Raw genomic sequence first — 12791 nt, 5'->3', positions numbered from 1 at the left:
TATGACTATACCCCCTCATAATTGACTGTTAAAAAATATATATAATATAAGTTATATCAACCACGTAAGGCCCACCAGGCCGATCTGGTATAAAAGTAAAATAAAAAAAAAAATATCTCAAGAACCATGAGACGTACAGATATCTATTAGCTCTCAAATTAAAGCTGGTTTACTCTACTATAAAGTAGTGTATGACGGATATCTTTAAGATTAGTGGGTTTTATAATATTTGCTAAAATAAATTTATTTCTATTTATTCGGACAAAATCTCATAAAAAAAAAAAAAAATAGTTTATTTTGGAAATTAGCATAAAAACTATTACTATGAAGATAAATGTTATAAGTCACATTATAGTTCATTTAACTAGCTTTAATTTGAGTGCTGGTAGATATTTGAAACATCTTATGGTTTCTGAGCCAAAGATTTCCCAGATTAAATTCACTAACTACAGATTTTTCAGTATATTTATCTCGGGAACTATTGAACGTAAAGAGCTCTACGAGGGCTCATATTTAAGAAAATTTACTCTACTTTAAATGATGTTCTATTAGATTTTCTAATGTAGTAGACAGTTTCAAAGATATGGAGCTCTGAATGAAAAATTAGTTTTTTTTTTAACATTTCGAAACAGCTGCCATTTCATGTTTCCCCTAACTATACTTGGCAGACTCAACAATTTTTTCTAGCAATTATACGTTGTTTTAATTAAAGTAATAAAAGAATTGGGGTGAACTAACTGACTTTTTTTCCACTGAGCTCATGTACTACAAGGATACAGGAGCGAAGAATGGAATACCTCAGGAAAGATAATCTGAGAAGGAAGGGTCATTGTATTTAAATCTGAAGATTTATATAAATATAAAATATAGATATAACTGTTTATAAAAAAAAAAAAACAGTTAAGTGTCAAGTTACCTGTCCATAAGGGCATCCTCCAGAAGTGGCGTCACGGCATAGATGTAATCCTTGCCCATTTCTCCAATATATTCAAAGAGGAAAGATAGAGACTTGAGCACACCATTTTGTACATTGAGCTCTGGTACCCTGTACTCGTTCATCAGTGCAGGAAGGACCGTAAAGGGGGAACACGTCTCGGCGACGATAGCAATGGCGACTGTAGTACACACTCTGTTCTGCCTCTCTTGCACTTTGAGGTTGTTTAGCAGTGTCGCGAGGACATCATGAGGACTGTTCACAGATAAACAAATATAAAGTTATAGAAAGAATATAGTTAACTTTATAAAAAAAAAGTGTTATTAAATTAGAAAAAAAAACTAAGTAAGGAAAATTATCCAAATAGTAGTATCATTAGATTATCACACTATTATCAATAGTATTATATTATAGTAAAAAAAAAAAAAAATACAATACAAAAAATGTGAGATAGAAATTATTAATAAATGTTATAGTGACAAATACAGGTTTATTTTAATTGTGTTAAATTGACTTGGGTATAATAGCCAATTTTATTAAATCAATGTGAGGTTATGATACTAAAATTAAAATTTTTAATGATAGCCATATCGGCCAAAATAATAGACATGTAATATGTTTTAATAAAGAAGGTTTAGTATTTGGATAATTTTTGTTAATATTAAAAAAACTACCAGTCTCGAAAAAGATAATAAAACTATATATAAAATTATCACACCCGACAATGTTTCACAATTGCTAGATTTAGGGATGTAGATAGATTAACTGAATAAAACAGAAAGTTTTGATATATATTTAGTTTATAATCATAAAAAAAACATTATAAAATAAAAATATCTCGTAAAAAAATATAAACAACTTCAACATGACTCGACCATTTTGTGAGACTCAGGGGGACCTCAAAACGTCTATTTTTGTGAAAAGAAATTTTACAAGATCCCAATACTCCTCACAACATATTCTACATACAGTTTTCAGGGTTAAGTGGCCAAACTGAATATGAACTAAGGACCTCAAAAACAAGAAAAAAATTTCCTCTCAAGGTATGTCCGCAAATACTTTGTTTAGGAGATATTCACACCGAAAGATTTCCATAGTTATGAATTATTTATGTAATATGAAATAAATAAAACCTATTTATTTGTTTTAACTACTTTATTAATTAAACATAAACATTAGATTTATATTAAATCCTGTTCAAAGTGAAGGTATCTCCGTATCTCCACAAACACTTTGTTTAGGAGATGGATTAGACAGAATACTATTATGGCCTTTTATTCCTAACTGTATAAAAACTATTGGCAACATAAGGACTAATACTATTTGGAATTAGCATTGGGAACTGTCAATAACATTTATCAGTTCGTAAGATGCTTTCGCAGAGTACTCGTCATTATGCCTTCAATTTATACTAATGGTGAATATGCCGATATGGTGTTTGTGTATGGTTTTTGCAATGCTAATGCTAATGCTGCCCTTCATGAATATGCCAGGCGATTTCCGAATAGAAGATTACCAAATAAGTCTATCTTTAGCTCCACGTTTCAACGTCTTAGAGAAACCGGTACATTTGCTATAATAACATGTGCTGAAGGTATTTTTGCCCCTTTACGAAATGAAGAAAGGAGTGCGACCATATTACAATATTTTGATGATAATCCATCTAGCAGTGTACGAAGAGCTGGAGCGGAATTAAATATTATGCCAACTACAGTATGGAGAACTCTCATTGCAGATGGCCTTCACCCATACCATTACCAATGGGTACAAATTTATTACTGCAAGATTTTCGGCAAAACATTCGACATTTTTAAGATTGGTACTTAAATCAAGTGGAGCATAATCCACAACTTTCAGGAAACATTCTCTGGATAGATGAAGCTACCTTCACAAGAAGAGGCATCTTCAATCAAAAAAATGATCCTGGTCGCAGGAAAATTCGTGAGCACCAGTTTCAGTGCAAGGTGTGGTTGAGGATAATAGACAATATTTTAATAGGTCCACATTTCTTGCTGCCTTGACTCAATGCAGGCACATGTCAACAATTTCTTAATAATGATTACTATGATTTAGTTGAACATATTCCACTATAACTGAGAAGGGACATGTGGGTTCAATTAGATGGTTATCCTGCACATTATGGAAGAGGTCCACGACAATGGCTAAATGTTAATTATCCCAACCAGTGGCTTGGCTTGCACGCTCTTCAGACCTGACACCACTGGATTTTTTGTTTGGGATGACATTAAACAAAAAGTCCATGCAAGGTCGGTCAATGATCTTAATTCCTTACGAAGAAGGATAATTGAGTCTTGTGAAACAATAACACTATTGCAGTGCCGTTCTGCCACTGCTGCTGTTGAAGAAAGATGCCGAGTCTGTCTTAATGCTCAAGGAAATCACTTTGAACAACATTTAATATGAATTTAATGTTTATGTTTAATTAATAAAGTAGTTGGAAGAAATAAATAAGTTTTATTTTTTTCATATAACCTAGTTAATTCATAACAATGAAAATCTTTAGGTGTGAATATCTCCTAAACAAAGGGATTGCATACCTTCAGAAGAATATTTTTTCTTATTTTGAGTTCCTTAGTTCATATTTTCAGTTTGGCCACTTAACCCTGAAACAACCTGTATAGAGATAAGTTAAAGTAAAAAAATTTTCCAGGTTGCTAAGTGGTTTTGTAGGGCCCAGAAACCAAGTTAATTGGATTCGATTGGAATTTATAATTATGATTAAAATAATTTCTGTTCTGAAATATTTGTTCAGGCCATTCCAGCTATTTCTAAAAATACTAATTCCATTATGTTGGTGTGTATTTTTTCTATGATGGGAAAGGAACAAATATTTTTTATATGAAGTTTTGAGAAAAATCCAGGTACTAGTGATTCTGCTCAATAGCCTTCCATAAATATTGATTATGCGATGAGAACTCTAAGGGAAAAGTATTTTTCATTTAAGTTTCTGACAATTGATTGAGTGAACATACCCGATAGCTTTGGCGATGTATCCAAAGGTGTTGACAGTTGCTCTCCTAATAGCTTTCTTGTGCGCTTTGAGTAATTCTAACAGCTCAAAGCAAATCCTCATCCACTCCCTAGCAGATACATACTCTGGGCCCCTGTCTGCTATCCTACCAACGAGATCAATGCAGTTTTCTTGTACCTGTAATAATACAAAAATTTTTAAAACTTTTATATTAAGTAATATGGATCTTTTACTTTGAAGGATGGCAACAAAAATAATTATGGTAATTATAGTAGACTCTAATCTATAGTTTTAAGTATATTTTTGACCTAGATATATCATAGGTTACACAAACAGTATATTACAAGGGTTTGAAATCGTTATTAACTTTTTTTCCAACTAATTTTACAGTAAGAGTTACTGCAAGATTTTTATTTTTAAAATTAATGCTAAATCTTAAAATAGAAAAATGATTTCTAATTTACTTGACAGACATTAAAATATAATACTGTATTCATAAATGTCCACTAATGTTAATATTTCTGAATCACTAGAAGCTGAAATTTCAAAATTATTTTTCATAAGACTATCAACAACTGCCATGGGGTAATTTGTCCTCGTTAGTTGGGGAGTAGGGTAGCATAGGGGGTAAGGCACTGTGCTACCAGCTCCACGGACCCAGGAGATGATTTTAAATTCTGTTACTATAGCCGTGAGTCGAACACGAGGGTTCGGGGAACCCTCTGTGATACACTCAGTCTCATAAAGTAGGTAACTTTAAATGGGAAAAAATTTGGCAGATAAGTGGATCATGAACTAATCACCTCCTTGCACAACTGTTGTTCAAAAATAGTACTTCCTTACAATGTACTAAACCTGCTAACACACCAATGGTTATAGCAGTACAGATTTTCATTTTCATATTTTAAACGGTTTAACTGTTAAAAATTAATTTGACACCAAAACTCTTGTCAAATAAAAATTAATAGTTATTTTAAGTTCGTAGTCAAAACGTATCTGATTGTGTCAAGACAAAGTTCTCTTAATTCTGATAGAAATAAAAAATCCAAGCAATAATTTCTATTATAATTTAAAATTATAAATTTTTTAAAAACTTATTTAATTAAAGAAAAAAAAAAACACCTTTTCATGTCGATTCTTCAATATAGGAGTAAGCCTTGGGAGTAAATCTTTGATGGGTGGAGTCATCTTCGTCATACCGATAACATTGACGATGGCCTTCAGCGCACCTAATATACTTCCTAATACTTCGGGGTATTCTTCACCAAGGTATTCATACAATACGATACCCAAATGACCCATAAGTTTTTCCTAAAATCATAAATAAATAAAAAAAAAAAATAATAATAATAAATTAAATACACCAGAAAAATCAAAGAAGGAAGAGGAAATTTGCAAGTTGAGATCATATGAAATATATATATATAAATTTTTCAATAAAACAGAGTAAAAGGAACATACCATCACCTTAATTCCAAACTCTATAAACTACATATGTTTTACAGTGTGGTTAAGAGGTTTTGAAATAAAAGTCACAATATTTAATGATTAAACAAATAATATACCTCCTAAAATATATATATTTTATTGAATTTTAATATTTCAAGGAAGATGGTCCAAGTGGTAGTCAAAAAAGGCAACTCAAAATAGAACAAAATGTTTATTTTGAAGTGAAACTTCCTTACCGAGTGCTACAACTAAAAATAAAATTATACGGGAGTAAATTGAGTTTGTGATGTGAGTTGAAACTCCAGCAGGAAAATTTTTATATTGGAATAGGAGAGTATGAACTCACAATAGTTTAATAATCCCAGGCAGGGCTGGTCCATTTGAGTAAGCTCCTCATCAATAAAAAAATTTTCCTGCTAGAATTGGCTTAGAAAATAGCCAATCTATTTTAATTATTATAATTCTGGAACTAATATTTTCTGTGTTAGGTTATAAGAGGGAACGCAGGATCATTATTAATAAAATTTTAATATATTATTTTATTTCCAGAAAATTCACTTCTGTTGGCCAGTCCCGTGACTATCAAAATTTTATTTATACCAAAAACACCAAACATAAAAACAGTAGGGCTAAAAAATAAGATATAAAAAAAAACTGTTTACTATGGTAGAGCTATAAAACAATGTAAAAAATATTATGAAAATTAAATAACTAACAGCATAAATTAAAAGAAAATGGTACTAAGATGAACAGCGTGAAGTATTACTAAATAAAATAATAAATAAAAGTAAAGAAATAATGAAGAAGAAAATAAGCTAAGTGTAAGGAAGAATGGTAAGTAAATCAAGAGGAAAAATAATGGTCAAGAAAAAATGAAAATAATAAACAAAAATACATTAATAAGAAAAATCCAATATTAATATTTTCTAACCCTGAAAAGTGGGGTGAAACCTTAGTATATGTATAATATAAAGTTTTTGTACTATTTCCAGCTACCTCTTTTGACCGCTGTCAGGACTATCTTCCTTCAATATTTTTTTTTAAATATATGCAAATGGATACCCAGATGGAATTAATAAAAAAGCAATGGAGCCTCGATTGTGTGCAATGATCACCAGTACCTATTCTCTTTATCACAGATATGTAGTAGCTATACAGCTGAAATGGTTGCAATAAAGAAAAGTTTAAATGTTTTTAACCCAACAAAACAAAAACTGATCATCTGTACAGACTCTTTGTCTGTCCTACTTAGCTTAAGAAATATTTTTTCAACTAACCCGCTAAATCAAACCATATATTACTCATTACAGTCTGCCATCAGAAACGGTATTTCAGTGTTCTTCGCCTGGGTCCCTGGACACTGCGGAATAGCGGGCAACGAACTGGCCGATAGGGCAGCAAAAGTGGCGATTGCTGAAGGAATACCATATCGCGAAGTGCCTGTTGATGATTTCATTGTTCTCTTTAAGCACAAGATTAAATTGAAATGGAGACAAACGTGGGAAAATGTTTCCAATAACAAATTAGAAATTGGAAGGGACGTCTCCCCTTGGATATCATCAACTAGAGATGTGCGCAAGGAGGAGGTGATTTTGACGCACCTTCGAATAGGTCACACGTGCCAGACCCACGATTACCTTATAGCCCACGATCCTCCACCATTATGCCCAACTTGCGGAAGAGAACTTACAGTCAAACACATTCTGACAGAATGCCGAGCTTATAACACCCTCAAATCTTTATATAATATACCTGATGATCTTCATTCCATCTTGCAAGATAACAAACATACCATAGATAGACTTTTTAAGTTCTACATCATTCCAAACTCTACCATAAAATTTAATCAAATCCGGCCGGAAACATGAATCTGCTACAGAGATGTATTAACTTCGGATGGAACATACGCGACTCACCCACTATCATCTCATGAAGAAGGAAGGATGAACCGATGTGTTGCTGCTGCTGAAGTTTTCTCGCTGTTGGGCACATTCTTACTGGGTTGCTCTGGAGTCTCACCGATTCTTTTCATGTGTACAGGAAATGATCAGAGAAGACTCCACAACAGTAATAAATTTGTGAAGTGTAAATTGTAATTGTTAACATCTAATGGTAATTGTGATTGTAAATTTCCCACTTTGTAATTTCAACTGTCATTGTCTGTCATGTATGTATGTAAATTTCTCATCTTATAATTTCAATTGTATTTGTATTTCTACTGTATGAACATGCCAATTGTAATAGAATTTGTAAATCAAGTGTAAATGGCCCGAGTGGTCGAAACACTTAAATAAATAAAAAAAGCAATAACAAAATGGAAATAATAAAAAAAACCATTATCAAGCAATTAAAGGAAATAAACAAATAATATTTAAGCGGATTAAGGGTCACGTGAGGTAGTTGATAAAATGGCAAAATTAGCCATTACAACAGGTCAGACGATATACACTAAGTTGCCTAACACTGTTTATTATAAAATAATCAAATTAGATCAGATAGAAAACTGGCAAAAACAATATTAGGAGAACCCCACCAGGATCAGAAGAACCCCACCAGGCACAGTACGATAAAAATATATTTCCTCATATCATTCGAAAACTGTTGTTATCATGAGCAAACATAGGGAAAGACATCAAAAAAACTTATATTAGACTTAGGACGAATCATGGAATTTGCAATAACTATCTGCACAAAATAGGCAAAACTGAAACTTAACAGATATAATTATGGTATAGTATATTAGTAAATCAGATATATTTAACTCAATAAATAATAGCAGTAACAAATGGATTCGGCAAACTGTCCAACAGAGATTTCATGGAATATAGTTAATTAATTTTTGGCTCTATGGAATAAACCAACGCCATCCACAGAGAGAAAAAGAAAAAAAAAATTATGTACAGACAACTAATAATCTTCCAACAGAATTTTAATATAATTAAATGAAATTGATAATAACCATACAGAAAAAAAAAAGGCAAACTTATCACAAAAAAAATTACCTCTTGACATGTCTTCATGACGACGGCAATTCTCGAGATCAAATCGGCTGCCTGCTGCCTTACCTTGGCTGACTTATTGTTTAACCTCCACAAAATTGTACCACAAATCTGAGGTAAATAAGGCTTCACTCTCTTACCAAGCTGGTTAACTATTGTACCAAAACCGTTCAACATCACAACGTCCTGAAAAATTGTAATTTAAAAATAAAAATTAAGAAATTGTAAGAATTAAAATTAAAATATCAGTTTCATAATATTATATTCTATAATGTCAGAGGGCGAGTTTGCTCTAGGCTTACATATTTTAATATCACTCTTTAAATAGTTGTGTATTTAAACCATATATTAAGAGTATTCATAATCTTTAGTTTAATATGTTAGAGGAAAATTTTTTATTAAATGGAGAAATATTTCCTTCTTTTAGCATACTAAAATAATATAACATTTAACATGGCATGGTTGAGGGTCTGTTAATATGTCTGCTAAATGGAGAAAGGTGTCATGGGACAGACCGACTGAGCTTCATACCATTTTGTTTGCTGCCTATTTAATGGGTTAGTTGCTGATAGTTTGTGCTGTTTTTATTTCAGACTTTTTAATATTCTAATGAAGTAATGGACAAAAATTTGGTTGGTTTTGGAATATTTGAAAGCAAAATTTGATACAAAAAAAGTTGCCTGTAAATTTTTCTGGGAGCTACATGGACTTTAAATTGGACTGCAAGTTTTAACATTTAACACGTTAAAACTTCTAAAATTTAACACATCATGAATACCCCAATGTTTAAGTGTAATGTTTTCTCTAAACACTGTGAATTGACTTTAGTTAAATAAATGGCAAGTTAATCAATTTTTATAAATCAGATGTTACATTGTAAACAATGGGTGTAAGAGAAGAAATGAAAAACATGTTCTTCTCTGGGGGATTTCTTGCACATAAACTTTCCTGACATAGAACCTCTTAGTTCACAAATGATTATCAAAAATCAGCAAAAGAATAAGATGATATCGTATTCAAAATGAAATATCGCCTCAAATAGTCAACATACCAACCCCACCTTTAAAATTCACGGAAGAGCTGCTATATGAAGCAAATGAAAGTTTTCTACCTTAATAGTTTTTTTTGCAATGGCAGTATTTGTAATGAATTCAGCAAATAATTAAGAGAATATAATCTGAAAAATAAGTTTCATAAGTTATAATTGCAGGAAAAAATTGTGTTCCAATCGGAACTTTTAATCAATAACAAATAAGAGGAAAGAGGGACCACTCTTGAAGACCATGACTCCTGAGAGTTCCGATCCATTGTCTGGAGTTTTGTGGTAATGAAAATTCATTTTAGTATGGAAGGACACTATTAGGATGTACATCCTTTCATAAAAATATATCATCATCATGAAGGATAGAACTTCACAGTCTTCATTATCAAGTCATAAGTAAACATACTATGAATGTATCAATTAAGAATCTCAAAACAAGAAAATGATTCCCTATGAAGATGTTTTCAGTCTAAAAATTTTAATAGTTATGAATAATTTAGGTTATAATAAATAAGTTAATATGATAAAAACACAATTTCAAATGATCCATTAACTGTCAACTAAGTTTATTCTATTTTCCAACGTTTCGGCCCATAGGCCATTATCAAGGAGACGACCTGAAAATTGTTTCATATTATTAACATATTACTCCCTCATACATAATATTTCTTAAACATTCCTCAATGGCTATTTACCTACAAAAATATATACATTCAATGCCTCAACTTATATTTTAAACAAATTTTTCTTCTTACTAAATCACACTAACACTATTGACAATAAAACCTACCTCCAACAGGTTAAGACTCTGTTATCACTTAATTACAGAGCTTAATTTATTTACATTCAATTTGATTAATATACTTTTTTATTAATTAAGGAATAATATGTTAGTAATATGAGAAAAATTTTTGGGTTGTATTCTTGATAATGGCCTAAGGGCCAAAACGTTGGAGAATGAAATAAACTTAGTCGAGAGAAAAGTGGATTATTTGAAGTTGTGTTTTAATTAAAATTAACCACTCTTAAGCAATTAATTCAAAAATATATTAAATTAGAAAACTAAAATATGAGTTCCAACTACTTTATTATTTTGCTTTGAACAACATTTCAAATTTATGTTAATGTTTACATTTCATTATATAATAATTACTTATTATTTATACTTATGGGAACTCATATTAATTTATTTATTTTAACCTAAAAAGTTTATAACAATGAAAATATAAAGACATGAATATCTCCTAAACAGAGTGTTAACAGAAATATCTTCATTGGGAGTTCTTTTCTTGTTTTCAGATCCTTAATTCATATTTTCAGTTGGGAAAGTTAACCTTGAAACATTCTGTACATTAACTACATACAACATTTTATTGATTTTAACTTTTGAGATATCACTTTTATTCATGGATCTAGGGATATAAAGCCATTAATTTTATTTAAAAAATTCTAAATTTTACAATATATAAGGTATAATGAATTTTACCTCCGTAGTCTGTTCCTGGAAGGCGTAAAGGATACCGTCGATGAGTTGTTCCTCTAATCTACTATCAATGTCAGCGGCCCCAAGGTTTCCCATCGTTTTCTCAATACTTTCCATCACCATCTTCCGGTATTGTTCATTCTCGTCTTTCAAGTCATCGACAACTCTGTTAATGATCTCACTAGCTCCTACTTTATTTGCTATTTCGACTGTCGTGTCAACCAACTGAAATTAAAAAAATAACAGCAGTCAATTCTAATTCACATAGGATATTATAACTTAACACTGCATTAAAGTTTTTATAGATTGCATACCTGTCTGTAATTTCTCCTATCCAAGGCCATTCTGTGGTTCCAGAAATGTTTGAAGAAATGTGGTAAAATTTCATCCTTGATGTACTGAGATTCGACACCATCGGTGCCACAACACTGTTTTACTACCTAAAATATTCAAAACAAAATTTATTTTTAAAAATTTGGTTTATTATTGAGATATTAGAAGAAAGCAATCTATATTTACAACAATATGAACATTTTATATGTATAGACACATACAAAGATGATAGACCTTATGTGAATTTGAAGGAACGCTCAGGGCTGTGGTGGTCAATAATAAATAACAGATAGTTGGGAACTATTTTTTATTTCATCTTGATCACAATCTGACCCTGACCATTTCCTTAAAAAATATTTTTTGTTTGAGTTGAAATAAATTTTAACTTAAAAAAAAAAAAAAAAACAGCTTTAAACAGAAATGGTATTAAAAACTATTAAACCTAATTTCACAATTTATACCTAGTTTAGAGCATATGCAAATTAACTAGTATTATTTATTTTAAACACTTTTAATAACATTTTATACATGCTTAAAAGATTTCTTTTTTTTTTCCATATTGTTTTGGAGTATTTCATGTAGTCTAAATTCTTTCTAGAAAATGATGATAGATATACAATAACTTTCTGGAGTATGTATACAGCGATTCAGTTAAAAAAACCCGCAAAACATTCATCTATCAGCAGAACTCATACATAGATTTAGTGGTATGTGCAGGTGGTGATAATAGTCACCATGGTTTAAAAAAAAGGTATTTAAACTTTATTTGGTTAAATATTACATTTAATACATTATATAAAGCTTATTTAAATTAGAATAAAAGAATTTTTTTTTTTAAATCATGGTTTTCCAGGGAATCGTGCGGTCAAAGAGCTGATTTTGCATAAACACAAATTTTAAAACAAAAACTTACTTTCAATACAATTTTTTTCATTTCTTCATCAGGAGACTGAAACTCTCGAATCAAAATCAACATCACTTCCCTAGTATAGTAATTTGCATATTCAGCATCCATCAAGGGAATAAGGTAACCAATGGCCTTCAAGAACGCAGCCAAACCCTAAGTTGATAACAGTAAAAAAAAAATTAGTAAAAAGTTATTGAAAAAAAAAAAATTAATATCATTGTTAATTAAAGATATTGAAAAAAATATAACTTACTTTACCACGATGTGTCCTAATACCTTTCCAGAGTGGTTTTAGTACAGAGTCAAAACTTTCAATACCGTATGGAGTAGCAGCTTCGGCCAGGGCAGCCATAGCGAGAGCCGTTATAGTCCTTACTTTTTGTTGTTCATCAACGAGACCATGTTCAATAATTTCAACCAAACTTTTCAAGTGAGGTAGGATAGCACAACCCATTAATATGGCAATTTGCTGTACGATCTTAATACCTGAATAACATTAAAAATAAAAATAAAACATTATGACACTTTTATATTGCAATATTTTATTATATTTTAAAATTTATAAAAAATAAATATAAGAAGATGGTCAAGATTGGAGTCAAAAAAAGAACAAATAGCTATAAACTATGGGGAGAGAGGGAGGGAGGGAGGG

At 30.8% G+C, this 12791-nt stretch overlaps 1 protein-coding gene across 1 annotated transcript in view; it reads right to left on the bottom strand.

The window, feature by feature from the left end:
• The window catches only part of Sf3b1 (splicing factor 3b subunit 1), a 57345-nt gene that overhangs the window by 5779 nt on the left and 38775 nt on the right, over positions 1–12791 (bottom strand). The window contains exons 14-21 of the mRNA XM_067049186.1: positions 12393–12625; positions 12146–12292; positions 11214–11339; positions 10903–11124; positions 8378–8560; positions 5049–5237; positions 3928–4103; positions 917–1189 (exon numbers count right to left, since the gene is read on the bottom strand). Coding sequence (XP_066905287.1) covers positions 917–1189; positions 3928–4103; positions 5049–5237; positions 8378–8560; positions 10903–11124; positions 11214–11339; positions 12146–12292; positions 12393–12625 — 1549 coding nt within the window. The remainder of the gene's footprint in view (positions 1–916; positions 1190–3927; positions 4104–5048; positions 5238–8377; positions 8561–10902; positions 11125–11213; positions 11340–12145; positions 12293–12392; positions 12626–12791) is intronic.

The sequence above is a fragment of the Halyomorpha halys genome, unplaced genomic scaffold, assembly GCF_000696795.3.
Source record: "Halyomorpha halys isolate HHAL.00 unplaced genomic scaffold, Hhal_1.1 Scaffold997.1, whole genome shotgun sequence".
NCBI classification, from domain to species: domain Eukaryota; kingdom Metazoa; phylum Arthropoda; class Insecta; order Hemiptera; family Pentatomidae; genus Halyomorpha; species Halyomorpha halys.
Note: the sequence above shows the minus strand (reverse complement) of the source record. Positions and strands in the feature narration are given on the sequence as shown.